At 55.6% G+C, this 26,500-nt stretch overlaps 3 protein-coding genes across 4 annotated transcripts; all 3 read right to left on the reverse strand.

The window, feature by feature from the left end:
- Window positions 1-478: 478 nt before the first annotated feature.
- Window positions 479-9,035, reverse strand: Vsig10l (V-set and immunoglobulin domain containing 10 like). Of its 2 annotated transcripts, none has more exons than XM_047529428.1 (11): window positions 8,776-9,035; window positions 8,235-8,374; window positions 7,292-8,149; window positions 6,583-6,876; window positions 6,169-6,453; window positions 5,276-5,530; window positions 4,344-4,622; window positions 3,700-3,996; window positions 1,971-2,084; window positions 1,590-1,744; window positions 479-1,114 (listed from the first exon to the last, which is right to left on the reverse strand). In XM_047529428.1, the coding sequence occupies exons 2-11, from the start codon at window positions 8,272-8,274 to the stop codon at window positions 1,043-1,045; spliced, it is 2,649 nt and encodes an 882-aa protein (XP_047385384.1). In that variant the 5' UTR covers window positions 8,275-8,374; window positions 8,776-9,035; the 3' UTR covers window positions 479-1,042. The 2 variants fall into 2 exon arrangements, with proteins under 2 accessions (XP_047385384.1, XP_047385385.1); XM_047529429.1 differs by having other exon boundaries at window positions 8,630-9,035.
- Window positions 9,036-10,970: 1,935 nt separating this feature from the next.
- Etfb (electron transfer flavoprotein subunit beta) lies at window positions 10,971-22,692 on the reverse strand. Its single transcript, XM_047529451.1, has 6 exons — window positions 22,545-22,692; window positions 16,009-16,167; window positions 15,741-15,899; window positions 13,843-13,905; window positions 11,934-12,092; window positions 10,971-11,183 (listed from the first exon to the last, which is right to left on the reverse strand). Exons 1-6 carry the CDS (start codon window positions 22,599-22,601, stop codon window positions 11,013-11,015), a joined length of 768 nt encoding a protein of 255 aa, XP_047385407.1. The 5' UTR covers window positions 22,602-22,692; the 3' UTR covers window positions 10,971-11,012.
- A 638-nt stretch (window positions 22,693-23,330) lies between these two features.
- Cldnd2 (claudin domain containing 2) lies at window positions 23,331-24,704 on the reverse strand. Its single transcript, XM_047529457.1, has 4 exons — window positions 24,536-24,704; window positions 24,033-24,173; window positions 23,672-23,791; window positions 23,331-23,430 (listed from the first exon to the last, which is right to left on the reverse strand). The coding sequence occupies exons 1-4, from the start codon at window positions 24,702-24,704 to the stop codon at window positions 23,357-23,359; spliced, it is 504 nt and encodes a 167-aa protein (XP_047385413.1). The 3' UTR covers window positions 23,331-23,356.
- Window positions 24,705-26,500: the final 1,796 nt, after the last annotated feature.

Below are 26,500 nucleotides of genomic sequence, written 5' to 3' on the forward strand. Positions count from 1 at the left end.
GAGAGGTGGGGTAGATCATGAGGAGTGTGCTTTTCTGCTGGGTACCCGGCTCCAGGATGCATGGCCTGCATGCGAGCCAACTACCTCGCATGTCTTGCCCCATTTATCTTGTTACCTGCAGCCAAGAGAATCCCCACTGGTGTACCCCTAATTCTCCATGAGATTGCTGACATGTAGATGACAGCAGCAGCAAGCCCAGCCCTTCGCTGGTGCCAAAACATCTATCAGTCAATAAATAATTTATTGATGGCCTGCTGTGTGCCAGACTCTGTGCTAAGTGCTGAGATAACGTGTGGTTTGTGCCTCCACGAGGTTCTCAGTTTAGAGGTGGAATCTGAGCGACGCGTAATTATGTTTGTATGAGGAGGGGAAAGTTCAGGGACTTTGGGACTTGACCCATGACCAAAGGGGAGGTAAGGGGAAAGGTGTCCGATGGTAGCGGCTGCCCGAGAGTTGATAAATGAACCACACGGGGAAAGAGAAGTGCCCAGACAGTGAATTCTAGGAACAAAGACCTGGAGGGAAAAGATGTGGCTGAGAGATGCTGGGAGCAGGGGTAATCCTGGGAAGAGGTGACAAAGGCTCACAGGCCAACCACAAGGCCTTGAAGGTCCAGATGAGGAGCTCAGATAAAATCTAAAGGGCAGCAGGTAGCCATGGACGGTCTAAAGAGAGGAGGGGGCACGATCTGATCCATTTTATAAAGAAGTCTGGGAGCTGGAAGGGGTGTGGCCTGGCAAAGTGTAGATAGGGGACCTTCTCAGAGAACCGGGCCAGGCTCCCCTCCAGCTCAGAGGGACACACCCGCCCTGCCTGACTGCACCAGAGCCTCTGAGCATGTGAAAACCACATTTCAGATCTGCAGGGCCTCCCAGGAGTTCAGTTCCTCGTTTTACAAATACAGGTTAAGTCTTCTCTGCTACGAGACAGGGAGTCCACTTTCAGGGTCCTGCCCTCAGTCATAGCAGGCCCTACTTGCTGCTGGGACAAAACAGGAGCCTTGCCCCCAAATATCCCGTGCAGAGAGTTACACTGACTCTGATCACACCTGCGTGGCTGCCCGAATGGTCCTTGGTTTCCCACCTGGACAGTTGACTGGACTGGGGCTGGTGGCCTGGAAGAGAAGCAAAGTAGGGGTGATCTTAGGAGGTACCCTGGGCATGACACGGCTCACCCACCTTGCTTTTCCAGCCTAACCCAAACTTTTCAAAAACTAGCTGTGCCTCCTGCCCAATATCTGAGCACCCGTGAAGGAGTTAAAACTTGCAGTAACCCAGATTTTATGGGAAACACGGAAATTCCATTTGCCTCAGGGAGAAAAATGGACGTCTTGCCCAATTTTTATGGAAAATAAAAGGAGGTCTCATTTACCTCTTCTTTAGAGAAGGTACTGGAATGCACACTTTTTAATATACATAATAGTTGGACAGAAAGTCCTGTCCAACTTTTTTTTTTAAAGAATCAAGGTTTTGTCAACTTTGTAAGCCAACAAATAAAGTTGGAGAGGGAAACTGAGGAACTGTTATCTCCCTGAGTATGAAACAAGCTCCGCCCCCATTCTGGAAGGAAATGGGGGCAGCTGTACTCACTTGGCATGCCCCCATTTGGTTAGAGTCCTTCAGAGGGACTTTGAAGGGCAGTGGCTGTGGGTTCTGTGCTGGAGTCACACTCTGCATCTTCTTTTCTGGAGAGAGGACCACAGGAGCCAAGGCTGGGGGATGCTTCTTTTTCTTTGGAGGCTTTGCTGAAAGAAGAGGCAGATAAATAGGAACACATGATTGGCTACCCCAACATGCTGACCCAGCCAATAGCAATGGAGCTGGGGTGAGAGGCGGGACCTTACTTTTAATGATATGGAGGTAGGAAGGTGGGACATGCTAGGACTGCCGCTGATTGGTTCAATTAGGTCTCCCTTTTTCTAGTCACCTTCCCTCGGCCTAGAACGCCTCCTGTGCAGGTTCCTCACTCACCCTGAAAGCGCCTCAGGCAGCAGATGCACAGAAGAAGGAGAGCAACCAGCAGCGCCAAACCTAATAGGGAGCCCAGGACGATGCCAGCAATGGCGCCGGAGCCCAAGGTGGGGCCTGGAAGAGACAAACGGAAGAGAGAAAAGTTTCCAATCCAATGACTCATCCTTCGTGTGAAGATTCCGGAACCCAGCCCTCTTGCACTCTGCCCCTCAGGTGGTAGGAACTTGGGACCCCAACACTCTCAATTCATTTAATGTTGACTGAACGATTGACTACCCTGTGCCTGGCAATTCGGCCATGTGGTGAGGATTCACTGGCCAAGATACCTGTCTTCATGGGGATTAATTCTAGGAGGGGAACAGAAATAAATGAGCAACAAATAACAGCCACAGACTGGACTAAGAAGAAAAAAAAAACATGATAAAAAAATGGGAGGGGAAATGAAGTTTAGCAAGGGTGATGAATTAAGGTCACTAAGGAAGTAACAGCTGAGCAGAGATCTGAAGAATTAAGAGTTAGTCACGCTAAACCTGGGGAGGGGTTCTAGGAGGAGGGAACAGAAAATGCAAAAGTTCAGAGTCCGGAAGAGCCTTCTGTGTTCAGTACAGGGTAGGGTGGATGGAAGGGAGCTAGGCCGAGATGAAATTAGATCCTGGAGAGTCCTGCAGAACTCCTGGAAGGTGTGGGTGTAAGTACAGCAACATCATGATCTGATTTGCATGTTGGCCTCTCTGTGGAGAACGGATTATAGGAGAACAAGAGAGAGTATAAAGACAGCCAGATATTCAGCTGTGGCTGTCCAGGCAAGAGAGAGTGCTATGCTTGACCAAAGCATTAGAGTGAAGGTGGAAAGAAGAGAATGGACTGGAAAGGCACTTTGCAAGGAGAACTGACCTAATTGGATTGTCAGGGGGTGGATTGGGCATGGGGTGGTGCCATTCACCAGCACTGAGATTGCATGTTTGGGGGATGCAGTTTGGGGGGTGGAAACATCAAGAGGTCTAGTTTAGACTTGTGATATTTGAGATGCCAATTAGACATCCAAAGGGAAGATGTCAAGTAGGGAGATGCCTTTTCAAGGTCTGGAGTTGAAAGAGAAGTCAGGGTTGGGCTGTGACATCTGGGAGTCATCTGAGCATTGATATTGAAGGCCATAAGAGTGGACAGGCTCTCACTGGGGAGAAATACTGGTCCAACTGCTAAATTCCAAGACACAGCAATACTTAGAAGTTGAATTGTATCACCTGAAAAAGATGTATTGAAATTTTAGCCCTCTGTACCTGTGAATGTGACCTCGTTTTGTACTGAGGTCCCAAAGAAGATGTAATCAAGTCAAGATGAGGGTGGACCCTATCCAATATAATTAATGTTCAGGTGGAAGAGAACAGAGACACACGAGGAGGGGAAGGCCACAGGAAGCTGGAGGTAGAGATTGGAGAGACATGGCTCCAAGCCAAGAGACACCAAGAATGGATACCACCACCTGAAGCCAGAAAGAGGCAAGGAAGGATTCTACCAGAGCGTCAGAGGGATCGTGGCTCTGGTGACACCTCGATCTCAGACTTCCGGCCCTGGGAGCTGTGGGAGAATAAATGCCGGCTGTTACAAGCCACCCAGGTCATGGCATGTTGTTAGGCGGCCCTAGGACGGGGAAGAGGAGCCACTGCCCAGACTGAGAATGGCTGGTCAGAGTTCTAAGAGGAAGTCCAGGAGAAGGTGCCCAACTCACCTGCCTGATAGACGCGACTTTGGGATGGAGTCCCTGGCTGGGACCCCAGCATGGGCAGGATGCGCAAGGTCCAGGCCCTGGGGGTCCAAGGAGGGAGGGGCAGTACAGCTGAGCGCTCCTGAGACCCCAGGATGAGCAGGGAGACCCAGTCATCGTAGGTTGTGGCTCTGCCCAGTTCAGGTCCCTCTGTCTGTGCCTGGATCACAAAGCTGCTGATCAGGGCCCCGCGCTCCACATCCCAAGTCAGCACTGCAGCATCCCGGGCTCTCTGTAGCCTCCATGAGGAGATGGAGGGGCCTGGGGATGAGGGGAAGGGGTGGCTGGATTCTTGGGATCTAGAGAGGAGAAGGAAAGGGGACTGGACTCCTAGATCCCAGGGCTGGAGGGTCTGGAGAATTACATTCCTGGATCTGGAAAGAGGAAGGAGCTAAGGACCCAGCTTTCTGCTTCTGGGGGAAGAGGGCTGGGAACTGACCTCCTGGGCCTCAGGGAGGAGGGCTGGGGCTGGACTCCTGGGTCTGAGGGAGGAAGGCTGGGGCCTGCACCCCAGGGCTGAGGGAGGAGGGTTTAGGACTATACTCCTGGATCTGAGAAAGGAGCTGGGAGACTTGAATTGGCAGATTCTTGGAATGGGCGGGGCTCACCAATAAGGGTAATCTGGTCGACCCCAGTACCCAGCGCTCCACTGCAGAACACGGAGTAATTTCCCAGGTCCAAATTCAGGCTGAAGTTGCTAATGAGAAGCCTTCGCCCATCTTGGCTGAGTTGCAGGCGACCCCCGCCTCCTGGAGCCAGGGGCCTTCCTTCCCTGGCCCAGGATGCTCGTGAGGGTGGGGGACAGCCAGAGGCCTCCAGGGCCACCTCTGCCTCCCCTGACCGTGTCTCTTCCACCAGCTGATGTAGCAGTACCTCCCTAGGGGCCTCTGTAGGTAGCAGAAGCCCAGTTAAGAGTAAAGACCTGCATGGTGTGCTGCGGCCTGTCTGTAATCCCAGCAACTCTGGAGTTCCAGACCAACCTGGGCAACTTAGATAGATCTGTCTCAAAACAAAAAAATAAAAAGGGCTGGGGATATAGCTCAGCGATAGAGTACCCTGGGTTCAATCCGCAGTACTGGTGTGGGGGGTGAGGGGAGTCAAGACAGGACTGGAATAATAAGTCCTGTGTCCTTTGTTAAACCAAATAGTGGTGAATCCAGCACTGTGGCGAAGCTGCCCATTCACTCCCTCATTCAATATCTGATTTCCTCAGCAAACACTTAACACATGCCATAGATCAGGCCCTGTACTGGGAAGCCTATTATGCTCAGTTATTCAAAATTTTGAAAAAATAAAAGTAAAAGATTGGTCTTCCTAAATATGGGAACTGCCCTGTTTCTGGGACTAGGGGAAAAACCCTGTCCCTGCCTCCTCCCCACCCTGAGGTACAGGAAAAACTTTGTTGCTCCTTTAGTTTCAAAGAAAGTGAAGTTCCGCCCTTTGCTGGAATAAAGGGAGATTCTTCCCGCTACATAGTCCCAAAGGATCAAAGGAAAGTTCCCTTTCTCCTATGCAAACATCAAAGCCCTGCCTCTCTCACCCGGAGTGACAGTGCAGGTGCGCGAGGCCACCAGGTGGTGAGCAAGGCAGACGATGGGGACTCCACTGAGCCGGGGGTGGGCGGGAACCACCGCCAGAAGCTCAGAGGGCTCGGGTCCTGCGTGCACGCCGCGGGGGAGACCTTGGAACTGCAGGGAGGCTGCAGGGACCCCGCCCGGCCACGAGCAGCGGAAGCGGAGGCTACGGTCTCCGGGACCTCCTTCTACTGAGCACTGTGGGGACCCCAGGGGCAGATCTGCCAAGGAAGCAGAGATCAAGGATGGAGTCAGTCTCCTCTTCGTCTCTAGCCCCGCCTCTCCGCGCTCAGACCCCACCCCTTCTTCCCCTAGTCCGCCTCATGGGTGCTAATCCCGTCCCTTTCTCTGGCTGACTCCGCTCCCTGTTCCCAGTAATTCCCCGCTGCGCTAAGCGCGCAGCTCCCTGACCGCCCCCTTCCTAAAACTGCAACTTCACACACTGAGTCCTTCCAAAGGTAACCCAGCCCTTTCCCTTCTAGCTCCTCCTTCGGCCAGGTTACCCCTCCTCGATTACTCCGCGAGAAGCCTCACCTTTTCTTAGGAAGCTCCGCCCTCTCGCGTGGACCCCGCCCCCTTGTCGTGTGACTCCACCTCCTTTACCTGGTAACTTCTCTCTTCGCTGGACCCACTTGCTGGCCCAGGCAACTTGGTCCCTTCCCTTTCTAATCCCACTCTGCCATTTAATTCCGCGGTCGCCGTCTCGCCTTGCTGGTTCCGCCCTTTCTCCTTGACGTCCCCGCCCCTTCCACCGGCAATCTCCGCCCCCGCCCCCACAGCGGGCCCCGCCCCATGCACGCGGGGTCTTTACCCCTCGCAGACCCCGCCCACCCTGCTGTGGCACCCCAGCCTCTCTCACCTGCCACCGTAAGGTTGAGCAGCGAGCGGCGGCGGCGGCCGGTGCGCGGGTTCGCGGCGAGGCAGGCGTAGGCGCCCGCGTGGCCTGGCCCGACGGCGGGCAGCAGGAGGCGCGGCCCCGCGGGCACTGCGGCCTCGGCCGGGTCCGCCAGGCTCCACGTGATGTCGGCCGGCGGCCGCGAGGCGGCGGTGCAGCGCAAGGTCACGTTGCTGCCCGCGGTGACATACAGGTCCGGGGCGGCATCGCGATCCGAGGAGACCGTGATGACCGGCGGATCCGGACCGTCTGGGGGAAGAGAGAGTCGGGATTGGGCTCCCCCGGGCTCCTCCAGGACTCCCGAGACTAGCCCACTAGCCCTGTTCTCTCCAGGGGTTCCAGACTTTCTCCTGACCGACTCAGGGCAGCCCCACTCACAGGAGACGCTGACGTTGGCCGCAGCCTCCGCGTGGCCAAAGGGGCTGCGGACACGGCAGGTGTACCGCGCGTTGTCGCTACGCACAGGGCGAGCGATGAGCAGCTGGTCGCCCTTTGCGCGAATCCGGGACGACTCTGCTCCTTCAGGGTCCGTGGCCTTCAGGGTGCGGCCGTCCCTGGTCCAGCTCAGCTGCCCATGGCCTGGTTTCCAGCCCACACAGCGCAGCCTGAGCTCGGCCGCCCCCTCCTCCGTCTCTGGGGTCTCTGGCTGCACAGACAGCTTGGGTATGGGCTCTGAAGAAAGACAATGCCCTTAGGATCCGTCCAGGAGCCAGGACCCCAGCACCCACTCCCTTGTACTCAGAACTTCGCCACCCACCACTGCCTCCTCTTAGACCCAGGAGTCTGGGTATCCATCCTTTCCCTTTCCTCTTCTTGTCCCGTGATTTTGGGTCAGCTATCTCCTCCTTCCAACACAGGGGTTCAGTCCCCAGTCCCTCCTCCCTCAGAGCCAGGAGTCCAGGCCCCAGTCCTCCTTCTTCAGATCCAGGGGTCCAGGTCCTCCCTGTCCCAGATTTGATCCAGGTCCAACTTTCCTCAGCACCTCTGTCTTGGCCCCTGTCCCTCTCGGGAGTAAGATCGTTGGAACAGTAATGGTGTACCAAATGTCTCAGAGCAGTCTGTGCTCATGACTCCAGGGCCCACTTACCATACACACTGACCGTGAACTCCTGAATCTGCCGGGAGACCCCACCCCTGATGACCTCAGCGGTGTAGACCCCAGCATCATCCAACTGGGCAGAGACAAGTTCCAGCCCACCTCTGGCCTGGTCGAATCTCAGGCGGTCTCTGTGTGCAGGGTCCAGGCTGATCAGAGGAGCCCCTGGCCCCAAGCCCCCAGCTGCCAGCACCTTGGAGCTTCTTCGCCAAACCACCAGAGGGGCAGGGGGCCCAGGGCTGGGAGCTGGAGCCAGGGGGAGTCGGATGGTAGTCCCCACCAGCACAGCAAGAGGCCCCCCAACCTGCTGGGGGAAATTTGCTGCAGAGTAGGTCTCTGAAGGAACTTGGGATTGGGAGCTCTGGGCAGAGAATTCAAGGTCCAGATTCTCAGTGGGGAGTTTTGAATCTGGGGCCTCAACAGGCACTTGGGTATCAGGAATTTGAGCAGCAATGTTTGAAGCTGTGGTCCTATCAGAGAAGGAAGGCACAGGACCTTTGGCAGGAACTGGGGAATCCAACCTATCAGGAAACACTTCTGAACCAGGAATCTCAGAGAAGATGGGATGGGGGCTCAAATGTTGACCCTCAGTGGAAACATTTGACCAAATGGATCCAGACACATCATTTGAATTTAGGGCCTCAGGAAACCAGTTGGAATCTGGAATTTCAGCAGAGGCTTGTGAACCCAGAGACTGATCTGGAGAGTTCTGGCTGGGGGGTTTGATAGGGGGAACTTTCGAACCAAGTCCATGGGAGGAGCCAGCTGAGTCCAAGGAGGAGGCAGAGGTAAAGTTGGTTTGCTGAAGTCCAGAAGTGGCTCCGAGGGCAAGGATCCTTACCTGAGAGACTGCAAAGGAGGGTAGGAAGCATGGGCATTGGGAGAGGCTGCTAGGAAGGGGCCTGGTGGGGAGGGGGTCAAGACAGGAACTTACCCAGGAGGAGGAAGAGCGGCAGAGCTTGCAGGGTGTCCATGGTGCTGGCCGCACCCCCAAGAGGACAGTGGAGGGAGACCCAGGGCCTGCATCAGTCCCTCCCGGGTTGGACAAGTCCAACAGGACTGGTAGCTTACTTCCTGGGCGGGGAAGGGAACCAGACCCAGCAGGAGGTGCCAGGGTCCCTCAGGCCGAACTGGTGGCTGAGCCACCCACCCCACCCTACTTGTCCCTATAGGCTGGCCATGCCTGTGGGGACCCAGCCTGACCCCTGCATGCCCTAGCCCCAGGGGAAGGGGGAGAGAACCAAGTCCCAGCTGGAAAGGAGGTAGCAAACATGGGGCAAATCCAGGAAGGCTTCCAGAGGAAAGAGGTGACCTGCTGGAGAGCCTCACCTCTGATGGCCTCCCCTGGGCTGGCTTCCTCCTCCCCAGCCTCTGGCCTCTGCTCCCTGTTCCTCTCAAGTCTCTGGTTGCTGCCCGCCTCTCCAGAGACCCACAGAGTGGATTTCTGCATCCTCCAGGCCTCACAAGTCCCGCACCTGCCTCTACGCAGCATCTTCCCTGGTTCTCCACCTCCAGGATGGTTCCATCTTGAATCTCACTGCCCAGGTCCCAGTGCAGGAAGTCCTGTCCTTTCTAACTGTCCCCTCCAGTCCACCTGAGGGTCTTTCTGCACCCAGAACTGACGCTGCTCTCCCCTGCTTTCAGCCCTGCCTGGCTCCCCGGTGCCCTCTGGAGATGTCCAAGCTCCTCGGCAGACCCAGCCACTCCTCCCCAGTCCAGCACCCACTCTGAAGCTGCCACCAGGCCCATGCCACTCCTCACCTCCCAGTCTTCGCCTGTGTTATTTCCTCTACCTGGAATGCTATCACTCACTCCCCACACCCCTTCAATCTGGCAAACCACGACTTGTCCTTCAGGTCCTACCTTATTAAGAATTACCATGATAATAATTACCATTTATGTTGTGCCAGGAACCATGCTGAATTCTTCCCATGCATATTGAGCTGAACCCTACTAAATGCCCACTGAGCTTGGAGTCTTTATCCTCACTTTACAGACCAGGAAACTATGGCTCAGAGAGGACAAGGGACCTGCAAGAGGTTGCACAGCCCGAGAAAGAAGCTGGACTTGGGCCCAGGCTGGTCAGAAGGCTCATTACTTCCCAAAGCTTTCCTACCACCCCATACTGGGTTCAGCTCCCAGTCCTCTGAGACCTGGCATAATCCTTGCCATGCTGATAATAATCATGACAATAATACTTGTTGAGCATTTTCTGTGTCAGGTGTGGTTTTAGAAGTGCTACCTAAGGTTTTTTTTTTTCTTTAAACTCCATGATGTATGCTTTGTAGCTTAAAGTGGTGCAAATTTGACCCTCCTGCCATTAAGAAGTGAGGTCTATGATCCTTCCCCCTTGGATCTGAGTAGGCTCTGTCATTGCTAGATCAAGAGAAGTCAGAGAACCTGGCGTGGCGGCCCACATCTGTAATCCCAGTGACTCAGGAGCCTGAGGAAAGAGGTGTTTAAGTTCAAGGCCAGCCTCAGCAACTTAGTGAAACCCTGTCCCAAAATAAAATAAAAAGGGCTGGGGATGTAGCTCAGTGGCAAAGCCCCCTGAGCTACAATACCCACTACCAAGAGAAAAGAAAGAAAAGAAGGTGCAGAGAAAGTGAACTGGGGCCACTTCCTGCTTCTAGAGCCTGGCTAGTTCCACTTCCTGTACCACACAGAATGCTCCCTCTTGGAACCCAGGCGCCATGCTGCAAGGGCCCCATGGACGAGGCCCTTGGTCACAGCCTTGGCTGAGGCCCAGGCAACAGTCATCTTGGGTCAGGAGTCCCAGCCGGCCTGGTCCCATTTGAGCCACCCTGGCTGATGCTGCATGGAGTTGAGAGCTGCTGAGTCTGTCCAAACTTCAGATTCGTAAGCAGAATGAACTGTCTGTTTTGAGCCACCAAGTTTCGGGGTTTGTTATGTGTGGTAGGGGCGGGGGGCGGGGGAAACAGAACAAGGTATTAGTAATTCTATCCAACGAAAGAAGAAACCCCGTCTCAGGGAGTGGTGCCTCCCTCCGGTCCCCCTGGAGCCAGACACTGGTCCTAGCAGGGATTTGAACCCAGGTCTTGGGATCCAGAACCCAAACCCTCAACCAAGACCCCATGCTGTTACCACATCTTTGGGCCCGCTAGGTGAGGAAACTGAAGCTCAGACAGGAAGTAATTCACCCAAGGCTTCGGAGCAGGTAAAGGTGAGAGTGAGGATTTGAAAGCAATAAACCTGACTGTAAGCCCTGGGCTCTTTATCCCTGAATGAGCTTTTGCTGGCAGAGCCAGAGCCTCCATTATCAATCCTTTTTGTGTCCCAAGTCTCCACAGGGGTCTGGGACCAGGAGGCCCAGTGAGCACTCTGCAGATCAGAGTCCTCACGGACCTTGCTGATAAATTCCTTCAACACTCAGCTTGGATGTTATTTCCCTGGGAAGCCTCTCTGACCCCACAGGCAGGCCGAGTGTCCCAGCTAGGTGTCTCTGCATCCAGCACCCGTCACCCTGTATTACAGCTGCCTTTGCCAGTGTGTCTCTTCAGGACCAAGGCATCTCAAGGGCAGGGACTGTACATGACTCACCTGGCCTCCTGAATCGCTCAGCACAGGGCCGGGGACACAGGAGCTTTAAGTAAATGTTTGTTGAATGCATCAGAGAGCAGGCTCCAGGGAATGAGGTAAGAGACAGGCATTAAGAGGTCATGGTTTTATTGCTGATTTTCAGTGAGAGGGCTCAAATCCGCCCCACCTCCCTCAGCTTGGCCACCAGGTCCTCAGTGGTCTCCACCTTGACACCGGCCGTGCGCTGAGGTGGGTCCTCCACGCTGACCACAGAAATCTTGGAAGTCAGGTCCACACCCAGGTCCCCGGCCTTGATCACTTCGATCTTCTTCTTCTTGGCTTTCTGCACATGGGAACTTTGGCTCAGGGGCTGCCGCAGTCCTCGCTCCGCCTCCCCCAGCCTGGCCCAGGGCAGCTCCAGCTGCAGACCCGTTCCTAGTGACTGGACCTCCGCGCCCTGCAGGTCGGCACACACACCCTCTCCTGGGCCTCGTCTGGGTGGCAGTTCCTGGGAGGCTCGACTCCTGCAGCACTCTCCATGAGCCACCCTGGGGAGCCCTGCACAGCCATAAGGCACCCACGATACCCGTCCTTTTGGCAATAATGGTTCAATGGACTTTAGGTGGGATGACGGGTGGAACCCTTCCTATTGGCTGAGATGATGCCCTGAGCTTTCTCTATCGGCTGAGATGACACAGGGAACTTGTCCTGCTGGCTAAGAGACCCCATGAGCCCTCCTTGTTAGCCAAGATGGCCTACATGATAACTTCCCTAGTGAACCAAGATGACTGCAAGGATCCTCTTTCTTTGGCCAAGATAGCCCAGTGAACATTTTCCACTGGCTGGAACGACAAGGAGGACCTTTTCTGTTGCCGAGTGAATCTTTCTATTGGTGGGGACAACAATGCAACCCAGAACAGCCCAGTGGCCACCTCACCACTAGCAGAGATAACAAGAGAACCCACTCTTAGCCATGATGACCAGGTGATCCCTTCCTCTGGGTGAGTGGTCCCTGGGGTCCTTCCCTCTTCCATCCGACCATGACAGAGGCACCATTCCCAGGCCCTCAGTGACCCGCTGGCCAAGTGCTCACCATGATGTTGGGCAGTGTGGCGTAGCGGGGCTCGTTGAGTCTCAGGTCAGCGGTCACCACAGCCGGCAGCTTCAGGCGTATGGTTTCCAGGCCTCCGTCAATCTCCCGCTCCACTTTCAACTTGTCCCCCTCTAGAGTCACTTGGGAGGCAAACGTGCCCTGGGAAGGGAGGGTGTGGGAGAGCAGGCAAGCTTAGTCTAAGCCGGGAGGAGTGCGGTCGTCAGCAGGGTGCGCCACGGTGCTGCCAAGCAGTCAGGGAAGAAGACAGTGACCCACACTGACCCACAGGGCGCAACCAGGGAGGGAGCCACAGAAGGGGCCTCAAAAGTCCAGGGAGGGCGTCTGCTTCCCCTGGACCTGCCCCTAGGTCTCCCGACCTTAACGACAGTGAGTATGTACCACGTGCTGAGCTGTGTTCCAGGTAGTTCTCGTGTGTTAAGCCATCATGCCTCAGATGAATAACAAGCCTGTCACCCCAAATCCAGAAACGGGCAACCAGTGCCCCAGGGGCTCCATGAGATCCCTCCACCAGGCCCCAAGCAGAACACAGTGAGCTCACTCTGGACCTTAAATGGCCCTCTGGGACCCTATCCTCGGCGGTGGCCATTTTGTCCCTCAGTCCTGAATCCACCTTTCCTCCCCTGCTGGCTGACAGACCCGCACACCTCTGCTCAGTCAGCCTGCTCTCTCCTTCACTCACGCACTGGATCCATCTTCAGGTGACAGTCTGGGTGTCACAGAAGCAGCCTCTCCAGTGCCCCTGTGGGGCAGGCTCTGGGGACACACTGTGAATACACCAATGGCCCCTGGCCTTGGGAGCATGTACTTCAGCAAGGAGGATGGCCAGTGACCAGGGAGGAGGAGGCTTCAGGGGCTGCTCACAGGGGGATGGTCAAGACCTGTGCTGTTCCATCTGGTCACACTGGCCACAGGGGCTACAGAACCTGAGAAATGCAGCTAGTATAGCTGAGGAATGGAACTTCGGATTTCATTTAATTAATTTTAATTTAAAAACTGACATTTGATTCATTATCACGAGTGTGGAGAGGTGTGCATCCAGTGTCAAAACCTGTCAAACTGTACGCTTTAGACGTGTGCAGGTCACTGTGAGCGCAAGGTCTCAGCAGAGCTGCGTGAAGGCCCTGAGGCCTCGCGCAGCTACTGGGAAACCTCAGTCTTCTTGGAACATGTGGGCATGTGGACCTACTTTTTCCACTGCGTGCTAGGAATTCAAATTAAGTATTTCTGATGAACATTTAGCACCTGGATTGAAATGTGGTGCAAATGTAAGATACACCCTGGATTTTGAAGATTTGGAACAAAAAAGAATGTAAAATATCTCAGTATTCTTACATTGGTTATGTGTAGAAATGATAGTATTATACATACGATGGGGTTATATAAAACATCAGAATATGTCATGTGTTTCTTTTCTGTTATTGATCCTGGAAATTGAACCAGAGATAATTTACCCCTGAGCTATATCCCACACTCCCAGTCCTTTTTATTTTTTATTTTGAGACAGGGTCTCACTCAGTTGCCCAGGCTGGGCTGGAACTTGCTGTCCTCCTGCCCCAGCTTCTGAGCTGCTGGGTTACAGGTGTCCGCCACTGTGCCTGGCTTGTCTGTTTCTTTTTACATTTTTAATGTGGCTGTGAGAAAGTTAGAAGTACTTTGCCGTTTTCACTTGTATGGTACTGCCACAGATGGGAACTAGAGACAGGGACGAGGGGAACTGAGTATTTCATGTAGTATGGACAGCAGAGACCCAAAGGCGGGGAGTGAGGAAGCCATGCAGCTATCTGAGCAGACAGTGTCCGAGGAGGAGGGAATGGCAAGGGCAAAGGTCCTGAGGCAAGCTGAGCTTGAGGGATGAGGCCCTCAGCTGTGCTCCCCAACCCAGTCTCACCTGTGGCCAGTCCAGAAGTCCAGCTGTCATTTGCCCTGTCTGGTTACAGTCATCATCGATGGCCTAGTGAAGAGAGAGAGAAGACTGACGATCAGCGGAGCCTCTCATGCCCATTCGGGCCTCTGTCTAGAACAGGGGTCAGCAAACTTTTCCTATATTTGTAAACATTTTAGGCTTTGTGAATCTTACAGTCTCTGTCACAACCACTCAACTCTGCCTGTGCATCGCACAAGCAGGGACAGGTAATATGTAAATGAATGTGTGTGGGTATTCCAACAAAACTGTATTCATAAAATAAACAGGCTATGTTGTGGGCCATGGTGTGCTGGCTCCTGGTCTAGAACAGTCCCCTCACGTGGGTCCAGAGGTAAACACGCACTTATCCAGGAACACGGGCATCACCCAGCATTCGGTGCTAAAACCTTGCCCTCTGCACAGATACTCACAGAGCCTCTAGGAGCCTGGCCCCGAGCCAGCCACCACGGGAAGTTGGACAGGCAAGATCTGGGCCAAGGAGAGCCATCTATCCCCGGCCCCTGTGACTGGTTCGGGCACGGGCACATGTCTCAAGCTGGGCCAGTGAGGAGTCAGCCCAGGGAACTCTCTGGAGCACTTGGGGAAGAGGCTCTCTTCTTTCTGCTGGGGTCACTTAGTGGGATGTGAGCTGGAGACGCAGACGGAAGCAGAGGCAGAGGAACAGAGCCGAGCACTAATAGGTGACCCTGGATCAAGCTGCACCGACGTGAGTTACACAAGCTAAGAGACTGGCTATTTGGCTAAGGCTGGTCGGAGGTGCGATTCAGCTGCCTGGATCAAAGCACCTTGACCAGTTCATCCAGCATCTCCCTAACTCGAGGCCCTGGCCCCAGGAACTGAGTGAGATCCACAGAAAACGCACAGGCTTCAACAGAGCAGATTGCCAACACGTGCCCGGGAACGGACCTGGAACCTGGGCAGAGCTTCTCAGATGGCCTCTGCCTCATTTGCACTCTGCCTCCTCTCTTTGTGGGTCAGCTGTCTGTTCTCCATGGATTTCCACAGGGCTGGCAGGACCTGTCTGCCTCCTCTTCTTCCCAGGGCTACCCCGTCCCTCCCCTCCGGGAGCCCAGCTCCATCTCCAGCCTCCGTGCCTTGTCGCCTCTGTGCCCAGCTTCACCTCAGCCTCTGACCTTCCTTCTCAGCAGCCACACCCCAGCCCTCTTTCCTACTCCCCGCTGCCCTTGCTCTCCAGCTCTGCTCCCCACCTCCCCGGGGTAAGGCCACCAGGTGTGTGTCAAAGGGGTAGATGAGGAAGCTACCAGAAGGAAAGCCATGTCCCTGGGACCCTGAGGGAATGGATGAGCTGAATGCTCTCGGGCCTCAGCTGAGCGTGGGCCCCCAGCACACTCCTCGGGTCTTTCTGCATCAAGCTGGTCCCACTCCCTGCTGCTCACAGGCCCCCACAGCTCCCCAGTGCCCCTACAAAAGGCCCAAGGCTGTGTCAAGCCTGGGCCCTTCTCCTGAGGCTGTATCTGTGTGTCCCCCAGATGTCCCTGGCTGTCATTCTCCCTTCACGGTCACGGAATCTTCTGGGGTTCCCCCCCTTACCACGCCAGAGTGGGCGCCACCCCTCCCTGTCCCTCCCTCACTCCCACTGGCCTCGCCTTACTCCTCCTTGGCCTCGTTCTCACTCCGGTGCCCAAACCTCCGTGTCTGGAGCTTCTGCCTCACTCTAGAGGGCTCCGAGGGATCTGCAGGACACCCAGAGTGACCTGCCCTCCTCTGCTCCAGCTCTGTCAGGGAGATGGCCCAGTGCCAAGCTGCTCCACCCAGAATGTGTGAACTCCCGGGCCACCAGCAGACTCATCTCCCACCCCCATCCTGAGTCTGGGGACTGGGGAAGAGCTGGTCACACTGACCTGCTTACCCAGCAGCACCAGATTCACCTTCTCCTTCTCAGCCAGCTTGGCCAGGACCCGGGCCACCTGCAGGGGACCCAAGCGCTCCGCCTCCGCAGCTGGCACCTCCACGTGGATGCCTCGATCTGCTCCCATGGCCAGAGCTGTGCGGATGGTCTCCTGCCAGGGACAGAGAGACTAGTGTCACAAGTAGAACCTAGGAACCTGGACCCAAGACCCTCCTCCCTCAGACACAGGGGTCCAGGCCCCTCCCAACGACCCTGCACACCTGGCACTGTGAGGGGCCACAGCTGACAGCGATCACCTCCTTCACCAGCTTCTTCTCCTTGAGCCGCACAGCTTCCTCCACTGCGATCTCGCAGAAGGGGTTCATGGAGTGTTTCACACCGTCGGTGACCACGCCCGACTTGTCGGGCTTCACCCGAATCTGCCCCGCAGGAGGGAAGGGCAAGGTTACGGAAGCAGGCTAGGACCTGGGCACCAACCCTCTCATGGGCTAGATGGGGACAACAGTGCCCAGGAAGGGGCAGGGGCTCCTTGTACAGGAGGCACACACAGCTCCAAGGCAGGGTTAGAATTTGCAGGTGAGGACAGGTGACCGTCCCTCATTCAGACCTTCCTGAGCACCGGGGACACCCCACATGATCATCACTACTGTGCCTCTGGTCCTCGGGCCTGGCAGAGTGTTTCTCACGCTTTGTTTGCTTTTGCCCACAGGGAGAGCTGCATCCTCGACACCCCGAGGTCAGAAAGGCCCACCCGCATGCTGCACGCAAACACCCCAGTGCCACGTTCTGCAGACATCACTCACCCTTGCCACGCACACCCCTACGACACGTCCCACTCTTCTACATTTTATCACACACGTGTAGTCTCCACCCCATCTAGAGAACACCAGCACTGAAGGCGAGGCCAGTGGCCAGAGAGGCCCGCTCGCCCCTCTCCCCACATGGCTCATCCGCACTGAGCGGGGCCACGTGCTGCCTGCATGGCACTCTGGGTCACTGCTGTGCACCAGGACAGGGAGCAGGGCTGCAGTGTGAACTGGGAGCTCCCAGTTCTGCAGGCCAGAAGTCCAAGACCAGCCTGAGATCAAGGCGGAGGCAGGGAGGGCACGGCGCTCTGGAGGCCCCAGGGAGAACCTGCTCCCTGCCCTTCCAGGTCCCTGCGCCACCTCACTTCATCTCCTGTCTGCAGGCGGCCTTCTCTGTGAGTCAGTCATCCCTCAGCCGCTCTAGCACAAGGACTCTCGAGATGACATTTGGGCCCCCTGGACACCCCAGGAAATCAAGATCTGTGACTACGTCACATCTGCACAGGCTCTACTTGAAAGTAAGCAGTCCTCCTCAGTCCAGGGTTTGGGCTGGGCTCCTCGGGGCCATGTCCCGGCCAGCTGGTCCTCTTGCGTGCAGTCAGACATTACTGGCCACCGTGCAGCACAGGAGCCCTCCTCTCAGCAGCTGCGCATACCCTAACACCCGCATCCTGGCCACAGCCCAGAGCGGGGGGAGCTGTCATCATCCCCTGTGCAGATGAGGAAACTGAGGCTCCAAGTTGAAGCATCTGGCTGAGGGTCACGCGGTCAGTCAGCAGGGGTCTGTCACGTGTACCCGGGCCCGTTGTATCTCCTGACATTGCCACGTCCAGGGAGGTAAGAGAGGGTGATGGGACTGACCTAGGGAAGGCCACACTGGAGCAGAGGTACTTGGGCTGTGATCTGAAAGATGAATAAGGCTGACTCGGTGGAGTGCAAGGGACAAGGGATCCAGGAGTGGCAGGAGCAGGTGTCAAGGCCCTGAGGTAGGAAGGTGCAGGGAGGATTTGTAAAGTCAAAGGAGACTAGTGTGGCCAAATGGGAAGCAGAACACCATCAGGCTAGAGAGGCCAGCAGGGGCTGGATCATTGTGACAGGTACAGTAATGATCTTCCAAAGTTGTCCATGTCCTGGAACCTGTGAATGAGATTTTATATGGCAAAAGGCTCTTTATGGATAGGACCAAATTCAGGGCTTTGAGATGGGATGTTAGCCTGGATTACTTGGGTGGACCCAGATGTGATCACAAGGGTCCTTGGAAGTGAAAGAGGGTGCTGAGTGAGTGTCTGAGTCAGAGAAAGGCCAGAAAATGCCCCACTGCTGGCTTTGCAGATGGAGGAAGGGCCTCCCACCAAGGCAGGAGGTGGTCTCCAAAAGCTGGAAAAGGTGAGGAATGGGCTCTGCTGGATCCTCCAGAGGAATGCAGCTCTGTGGACACCTTGATTTTAACCCAGGAAACTGGTTTTGGACTTGGGGCCTCCAGGACTGTAAGGGAATAGCTTGTGGTCCCATCTGCCACCGCAGCCACAGGCGACAAATACAATCAGGCAGGCCTGGGAGGCAGGCGAGGAGCTGGGCCTTGGTCCCATAGACCACAGGGCAGGGCAAAGGGGCGGCCGGATCAACTGGAGTTTTCACAAGGTCATTCTGAATTCTTAGAGGAAACTGAAAGGTGACAAGAGACAGTTGAGCAGCTGTTAGGCACCGGCTTAAGAGAAGACAGTGGCTATGACCTCCGTGACAGTGGAGATGGAGAGGTGGATGGATTGGAGAGGATTTTGAAGGTGGAACTGACAGGCCCTGGAGCTCTGTGGAAAGACGGAAGAGTTGAGGCCTTGTGTTGTTTTAAGTAAAGGTGTTTGAGAACCCGAGGCAGAAGATTCAGCAGTATTTTTCTAGGCCTTCTCTTAAGGGGGCCAATGTACTGATCTTCAACAAAAACAGCCATGACCACATTCCTTGTAGGCAATGCCCCAAGTGTCCACATGCATTAACTCATGTCCCTGTCCTGCCCTCCTGGGAGGTTGGTCACTGCCATTACCAGACTCATTTTAGAGCAGGGAAACTAAGGTACAGAGGCAAAGTGTCTTGCCCAAGGTCACGTGGCAAGGAGGTGGCAGGACTAGGGGTCTGACCCCAAGGTTGTCTTGGAACAGGGTGGGGAAAAAGAGGTTGAGTTGACCTTAGAGAGTCAGCCTTCAGGTTTGTGCCACCACATGTGACAGGGGTTTAGACTGTGTGGTTCCATGGCTCCTCCCGAGCCTGGACACAGTGCAAGGACTCATTTGGTTCTGTCTTCTAGCCTCTGCTGTCAAGCATGGTAGGAAAGGGCATGACCTGGGACACAGAGCAAGCAGCACAGCAAGGCCATGTGGGGACCATCGCTAGCAAGCCCTGCTACAGTTGGGGCTTTGGACCGACAAGGGAGTTGGGGCAGATGGAGAAGATCCTGAGGAGGGGGCCTGTGTGCCCTGGCGGAGGAGGAGGCAGAAGGCACAGTGTGGGGAGTGGAGGGAAGTAGGAAGCCAAGGTGCAATCTCACCAGGAAGTGGGAGAGGGTGGGCTGGTGGGCCCAAGTTGGAAACAGGCTCTCTGGGCCTCAAGTTCCTATCCTTTTGGATCCTCTAAGAAAATGAGTCCCAGATGGGAATGTAGCTCAGTGGTAGTGCACCTGCGTAGCATTGTTTGAGGCCTCAGAGTGACTCAGGAGGCTGAGGCAGGAGGATTGCAAGTTTGAGGCTAGCCTGGGCAACTTAGCAATACCCTGTCTCAAAAAAAAGAATGGGCTGTAGATGTAGCTCAGTAGTAGAGCTACTGGATTCAATCCCCAGTACCACAGTCAATAAATATAAAATGAAGCCCAAATTATGAATATAAAATTGCCCCAGCTTCACCACTCCTGGGCCCCTAAAAGAGGCCTTGAGGGTTAAACTCCATTGGCTTTGTGGCCAGGGCTGGGGATCAATGGTTGCCAATTGGCTATTAATAGCCTACATACACACACACGCTGAGCAGAACATGGGTTATATTTTGAATAAGTGTAAATACACTACCAGTAGTGACAGTAGCCACTGCGTGCCAGTCAACACGAACTGTGTCAGGTGCTGTTCTAAGAGCGTACTCCATCTTCACTATGACCAATCAAACAGGTACTACCATTATCCCCATTGTACAGAGGGGGAAATGAGGTCCATAGTGGTAAGTAACTTCCTCAAGGGTACGCAGCAGGAAGTGGACCAAGAAGCTGATCTGGGAGTCAAGTCTCTGAAGCATTTGAGTAGTACACCTGCCAAGACTGTGCCACAGCAAATACACCAAACTCCAAGTTCCAGAGTGGACAAAATGCTAAAGTAATAAATATAAAGAGTATGGGGGTGGGTACAGCAAAGAGGGGGCTGTAATTCTGAGGGGATCAGGGAAGACCACACAGAGAAATTGATCTTTGAGTAAAGACTTGAAGGAGCTGAGGTAACTGAGCGATGCAGGAAACAGATGGGTTAGTTAGACCTGTCGTCCCCATGGGTAGCTGCCAGTCTGGGGAGGAGGGCAAACGGAGGATCATAGTCCAGCATGAGGAAAGCCAGTGACCATGCCCAGGGGACTACAGGAGTGCCCAAGGACCCACAAAGGTAGCCTAGGGTAGGATGGGAGGCTTCCTGGAGGTTGACAAACTTTTGATATTATTAATGGATCAGAATGAAGCAGAACAGACTTGGGAGGCTGAGGCAGCAGGATTGCAAGTTCAAAACCAGCCTCAGCAACTCAGCGAGGCCCTAAGCAACTTAGCATCAAATTATTAACATAAAAAAAAAAAAGCCTGGGGATGTGGCTCAGTGGGTGAGTGCCCCTGGTACCAAAAGAAAGAAAGAAAGAAATGGAGCAGGACAGGAGAGGGATAGGAAGGTGAAGGTGGAGGGTGGCAGGTGGAGCGGGAAGGGCACCAAGGGAGAAGGCAGAGCATTGGCAAAGGCCCCAGTGAAGAAGTAGCCTGGTCTATCAGGAGAGGAGGAACAGACTGGAGTTGTGGAAGCAGAAGTGGTGAGGGAGGGTCCAGAGGGGACAGAGATAGCTGAACCAGGCCCTGAAGGTCTTGAATGCCAGCTGAACAGCCAAGAATTTATCCTGAAGGTACTAGGGAGCCACAGAAGGGCCATAAGCAAGGTTAGTCCTGGATGCAGAAAGTCCCCTAAGACTGGGAGAAGATGGGCTGGAAGGGAAAGACCAAATTGGGGGAAAGGGGGAGGCTGATGCTGCAGCCAGATAAGATGAGGCCTGCACAGTGGGAGCCATGAGGATGGAAAGGAGACAATGGGGCAGGGGACACAGGGCTGAGAAGATGGGCTGTGGGAGGCAAGGGGTAGGAATGGGCTTGGGGATTGGTCTGGCCCAATGATGAGGTGGCTAGCAGTGTCTGAATCATTTGTTTGTTTCCAAAAGGGCCATAATCACACCCATCCAGACAGGATAGGGAGGGGAAGTGGCACTGACCCTTAGGAAAGGAAGAGAACTGATACAATTCTGCATTCACACTTTGCTGTCTATTCTCTCACCAAACACATCACAGGTACCCCTGTGCCAGTCTCTGTGCTGGGACCAGAGCTGAGTCAAACACGGTGAGGGAGACGGAGCTGATCCCAATAGCTCAGGCCAGGGAGACCAAGGCTGGGGCAGGGCAATGAGGCTCAGGGGTCCACAGGAGTCCAAATGAGGGGCACTGAGGAACAGGCAGAGGTAGGAGGAAATCAGAAGTCAGGTTCCAGGACCTCAAGACAGCATGTCTGAAAACAGGCTGGGGGCAACACCCTTTCCTGTGCTGCCCGAGGTGTCATCAGGCCAAGTGGCTGCTGAGTAGAGACAGGCACAGCAGAGTGTGGAGCAGGACCTGCCTGGGTTTCCATCCTAACTCTGCCACTACTAGCTGGGTGATCTGGCAAGTAACAAAACCTCCACAGGACTAGTTTCTTGTCTGTCCCCTGGGATTAGTAACAGAGGATACAGAAAGGGGTTAGGACTGAATGGGTGCATCTCTGAGAAGGGCTCAGAATGCCTCTGGGCACATGGTAAGTACTCACTTAATGTCAGCTGTTCTGATAAATACCCTCCCATGCCACTCCCCAAGCTGGCAGGGGCACTATCAATGGCCCAGTTGCACCCACCCTAAGGCCTCTGGGATACCAGGCCCTGTGCCAGACAATGCTTGGGGACACAGGTGAGCTCCCAGTCTGATGGTCAGCAGGTATGACCTGATGGTCACCATTTTAGATCAAGCATTGAGAGAAAGTGGACTGAGGGGCCATGTCTGATTCATCTCTGCCCATACCAGCTTCCCTCTGGGGACAAGCCTGGTCCTTAGGGATGCTGCCCACCCCAACCCGCTTAAGTGAGTCACTCCCCCAGGTCAGTCAGGTTGGCCCTTTGAACTTTCCTCTCTAACACACACACTTCTCCCTCCTTTCCTAGCTAGAGCTTCCTCTCTCACCCTGTGGCTATGAGGGTGAATGTTCCTGTGTCCCATGGCGCCCTGCCTGATGGGGTCATAGTACATTTGGTGTACTGTAATCGAGCAGGGAATGGAGCCTATTGGGTGAAAGCTCGGCTCGTGCGCGATACACGAGTCCGAGTGCGGAATCGGAGGGCCTGGGCAGGATTCTCGGCTCTGCACCTTCTAGCTGAATGACCTCTTTGTGCCTCAGTTTCTCCGTGTGTTAAAAAGCGACTGTGGCTCCTACAGTAAGAAATAAAGTAACTCGCTTTGCACAGTTATTTGGAAAGTGAGTCCAGAGCGAGGAAAAGGAAATGGTCCGTGACTTGAAAGGGGTGGATGTCAGAACTCCGCAGCCCCTGATCTTTGCCCCCAGGTGTGACTTTGACGCTGGGGAAGAGCGGCAGAGATCAGAGGCTGTGAGAAGATTCCCACACAGTGTGCGCTCGCGACCCCGGAAGCGCAAGGCCGCGGGGCTCAGGGAGGTGGGAGAAGGGGTACCGGTCACCTTCACCGCGAAGTCGATGACCCTCTTGACACCCACGAGCGCGCGCAGCTCCGCCATCTTCCCGCCGCAGCCACTGCTGGGTCAGCCGGCACCCGCGGCCCCTCCGTCCGACACCGCCCTCGTTTCTCTCTGCGCCTGCGCGCCTCGCGGCCAGCCAGTCAACCCTCCCGGTCTTATTTCCCCGCCCCGATAGAGAACCAATCAGAGGGCCGGAGGGAGGAGGCCAATGGGAAGCTGAGCCTAAGGAGAGAGGCGGGACCTGGGGCTGGAGGGGAAAAGGCCTTGGTGAAGGGGGCGTGGCGGGGAACTGGGGGAAAGGTTGCGCTGCGAGGACGTCCTCCGGCTCCTCTGAACTCTTCCAGCTGTCCCCGGATACTCTCTTCCCCGCCAGATCTCCCTTCTTCCTCCTCTCCAAATCGCCGTGCCCTTGATCTACGCCTCGGAGTGCCCCCGAGTGCGGCCGCGTTCTCTCCTTGCCGGCGCTTCCCGTCCCCTCCATATCTGCGTCCACCCGTCTCCACTTTCCTTCGGTGTTGTTGCCACACCCTTTCCATGCGCCCACGTCCCCTCATGGCTCCATTCCCCTGTGTCCATTCCAGGTTCGTGTTTCCATATTCATGTCCCCTCCTCCGCTTCCACATTCCCTGTAGGTCGTATTCTCAAGTCCTCCCTGAGCTTCTATACCCCCATGTCAGTGACCCCATGTCCGTGTTTCCCGTCCTCTTCATGTTCATGGCCCCGTGTCCCCCAGAAATTCACGTGGAGCCACGGCGCTAAAAGTCCTTCCTTTATTCTGTCCCAGGCAGACGCGGTCACAGGCACACGGGAAATCCACTGATGGCATCGGTGCTTTGCAAGATCATGTCCGCCAGCAGAAAGCAGAAGCCTGGCGGGAGGGAGGGGAGCACAGGGCGGGTGGAGGAAGGTGGGCCCTGGGGCAGATGACCAGGCGGGCCCGGGGGACTGGTATTTGGGGTTCCAGGGCGTCTGTGCTGGATCTGCGGGAGTATGGAGTGGAGCGCGTTTGGAAGTCACTGTGGGGTTTCCCGGGAGAGTGGCTGGGGAGTCTCGGGGGTTGGGGGTCCTGTAGGCAGTCTCCGCCACCCTCATCCCACTGTCCAGGTTACCCGCGAGAATATAGAAGGGTAAAGCCAGCCATCCCAAAAAATAGGACCAGGAGAAGAAGACGTCGTCCTTCCATTCATTCTTCACCGTGTAGCCTACCAAGGCGATCAGCAGCAGCAGCCCTGGGCCACGCCCGCCCGCCAGGTAAGCCTGGCGGGGTGGGTTTACACCCAGGCGCCACCCAGGCCACACCCCTAAGAACCGCCCAGTCCGTGACCACGCCCGCCATCCTCGAAGCCCCGCCTCGAGTCCTGCCCCTTTAATTCCTCCCCCTCCAAATACCGTCACTTGGAGATTCTCGCCCAGCTCAAGCCCTTTAGTCACTCCCAGGTCCCCCCTCTGCTGGTGGCTGCTGCCTCTCACCGCTAAGGAAGAGTAAGGCGATCGTAGTCCGGGCCCGCAGCGGCTCGCCCTTGTGGCATGTAATCCGCATCCCCATCACCATGGCCACGACGCCGAAGCCAGCGGTCAGCACCATGCACGCCGCGGTTACGGCCAGTGTGGCTGAGGAGAGTGGGCCGCATCAGCCCCGAGCGGCAGCTACCCCTCCCGCGACAGCTTTGGTCGCAAGGTGGAGCTGTCCTGGCCACCACGTCCACCCGCCGAGAGCCCAGGTTTCCCGACCCGAGTCAGAACTTTGGTTGGGGACCTAGAGGTCACGTCGGGATGGGCAGTTAATATCATGGTGTAGTCCACAAGTGGGGGTCCACAGTGGCCTGAGTCATGGAAGGCAGCTGGATCTGGGCCTGGAGTGAAAGGGGCGGGGACCGGGGCACCTCGTCATGGGCCCAGCTATTGTGTCTGAGAGTGGGGGCTATCTTGTGGGCTTGCAAGTGTGGTCTGACATCTGGGAGGGCGGGCCTCACTCTGGCAGGGGATGTTGGAGCAGATGTTATTGATACATTCCTGCCACAGGCCACTGTGGCCCTGGTGGTGGCGGATCCAGTAGTTGGTGGCAGTGGACAGCACGGTGAGGACGTTGGCCAAGATGCTGAGCAAAGTGCCCCCGCTCTGAAGGCTCCGCTTCACCCCCATGCCACGGAGGCTGCTGCCAAGGACCGCACAGGCAGGATTGGCCACACCCCAGAGGCCCCCACTTCAGGATGTGCCCAGCACCCCAGCCTGGGGCCCCCACTTCTGGGAACCTGTAGACCCCCTTCCTTCAGATCCCCCATACCCCGGGTCCTTCCCATAGTAACTCTGCCCCTCCCCTCAGACCCTCATTCGTCCATGTCCCAGCCTTCCTACTAGGGACTTGGAGACCTCCCCATGGAGGCCCCTGAGACCTTCACCCTAGGCCTCACAGCTCTGCTCCAGAACCTAACTTCCCAGGGACCTCCCTCCACAGGTGGAATGCCCCTTCAGCCAGCCCAGTGTCCTTCCCACCCAAGTGACTCACACTCAGCTCCCTGGGGCTTCTTAGACTCAGAACCCAGCAGGGTGGGGGAAGGGAGACTGGGTCTCTGTGAGGCAGCCAGAGTTCCAGAACTCCCTCCCTCAGCAGCCATTTAAAGGGATAACCCCACTCCACACATTTTCACACACTGGCCAACAGCTCTCACAGAATGGTAGCTCAGTCAGACCACAGGTCTGGGGGTAGGGAAGCTTGAGAGCCACCACATGGGAGATCAGGTCCTTCTAGAAATTTCTCTTCCCTTCACATTCAGGGTGACCATGAACTTGGGTCCACAGCAGCTCTCCAACTGTCCTCTCAGGCCCCATGCAGGCTCCGGACTCTGACTCCTCCTCCCTGCCCTTGTCGATGCTGCTGTACCCTGAGGCTTCACCCTGAACCTCTTTCCAGGTGGGCCTCTTCTCTCCCCCAGCTAACACCTGATGTTCTGAGAACAACCCAAAATCCATCTCCAACATCTTCTGAGACCCAGATGCCAGTCCTCACTGGCTCCTGGCTGTCCCCCGGGACCCCACTCTCAACCACATCCCAATAGAGCTCAGAGGTTTCCACCAAACTTGGGATGTGCCCACCATCCCACCCAGTTCATCAGGCAGAGCCCTGGGCACTGTCCTGGTCCCTGAATCTGTCTGGGTCATGGCCTCTTTTCCATCTGGGGCCCTGATCCAGCTCAGACCTCACCCTCTCCCATCTGTGGCATTGCCTGTCTCCTGCTCCTGGCCTCGCTTCCGTGTCTCCAGATGCATCTTTCTGGCACTTAGGAACACTGTCCCTCCCTTGCTCACAATTTTATCCTAACCCCCATCATCCTCAGGAGAAAGCCCAGATCCCTGCAGATCCCACATGTTTCTCTGTCATCTATCCCCCCACAACCCCATTCCACATTCTGGCCACAGAATATGGTTCTCCATCCCCTGAAAACTTCTGGACTTTCTATTGCCTGCATCTCTGAGTCCCTCTGCCTAGAGATTACCTCCCCTTGGCCTCCAAGAAGTTCCTAAATGCCTTTTCCCCCAAAAAAGTTCATCTCTGCACTTCTCCCATAGGGCTCCTCTTCCCTTCCTCACCGGCTTCCTCCCAGGGGTAAACCCAGGGCCTTGCACATGCTACCAAACATTCTACCATGGAGCTACATCCCCAGCTCCTTTTTAAATTTTATTTTGAGATGGTCTTGCTGAGTTTCCCAGGCTAGGCTTGCACTTATGATCCTCCTGCCTCCGGCTCCAGAGTAGCTGGGGTTGCAGGCGTGCGCCACTTCACCCAGCCCGGCCAGGGTATCTTGTTCCTTGCCTTCCTTAGCCTCTGGCTGCTCTCTGGCCTGTATCAACTACTTGGTCTTTCACTGCCTCCCCTCTTCCCACTTTGAGCCCTTGTTGGGCAGGAACTGGGTCTGGCTTATGTCAGTGTCCCCAGTATG

Source organism: Sciurus carolinensis, chromosome 16 (assembly GCF_902686445.1).
Source record: "Sciurus carolinensis chromosome 16, mSciCar1.2, whole genome shotgun sequence".
NCBI lineage: Eukaryota > Metazoa > Chordata > Mammalia > Rodentia > Sciuridae > Sciurus > Sciurus carolinensis.

What these genes read in the sequence shown, in the direction of transcription:
- Cldnd2 (XM_047529457.1), bottom strand. Translation starts at nt 24,704, where the DNA reads ATGGGGGTGAAGCGGAGCCTTCAGAGCGGGGGCACTTTGCTCAGCATC. An exon ending in CTCCAACATCCCCTGCCAGA is followed by an intron (nt 24,174 to 24,535) that starts GTGAGGCCCGCC and finishes CACTCTCCTCAG; the next exon opens with CCACACTGGCCGTAACCGCG. An exon ending in CGCCTTACTCTTCCTTAGCG is followed by an intron (nt 23,792 to 24,032) that starts GTGAGAGGCAGC and finishes GGCGTGGCCCAG; the next exon opens with GGCTGCTGCTGCTGATCGCC.
- Etfb (XM_047529451.1), bottom strand. Translation starts at nt 22,601, where the DNA reads ATGGCGGAGCTGCGCGCGCTCGTGGGTGTCAAGAGGGTCATCGACTTC. An exon ending in TCATCGACTTCGCGGTGAAG is followed by an intron (nt 16,168 to 22,544) that starts GTGACCGGTACC and finishes CCTGCGGGGCAG; the next exon opens with ATTCGGGTGAAGCCCGACAA. An exon ending in TGGTGCTGCTGGGTAAGCAG is followed by an intron (nt 13,906 to 15,740) that starts GTCAGTGTGACC and finishes TCTCTTCACTAG; the next exon opens with GCCATCGATGATGACTGTAA.
- Vsig10l (XM_047529428.1), bottom strand. Translation starts at nt 8,274, where the DNA reads ATGGACACCCTGCAAGCTCTGCCGCTCTTCCTCCTCCTGG. An exon ending in GGCCAACGTCAGCGTCTCCT is followed by an intron (nt 6,454 to 6,582) that starts GTGAGTGGGGCT and finishes CTCTTCCCCCAG; the next exon opens with ACGGTCCGGATCCGCCGGTC. An exon ending in CACCTGCACTGTCACTCCGG is followed by an intron (nt 4,623 to 5,275) that starts GTGAGAGAGGCA and finishes TGCTACCTACAG; the next exon opens with AGGCCCCTAGGGAGGTACTG.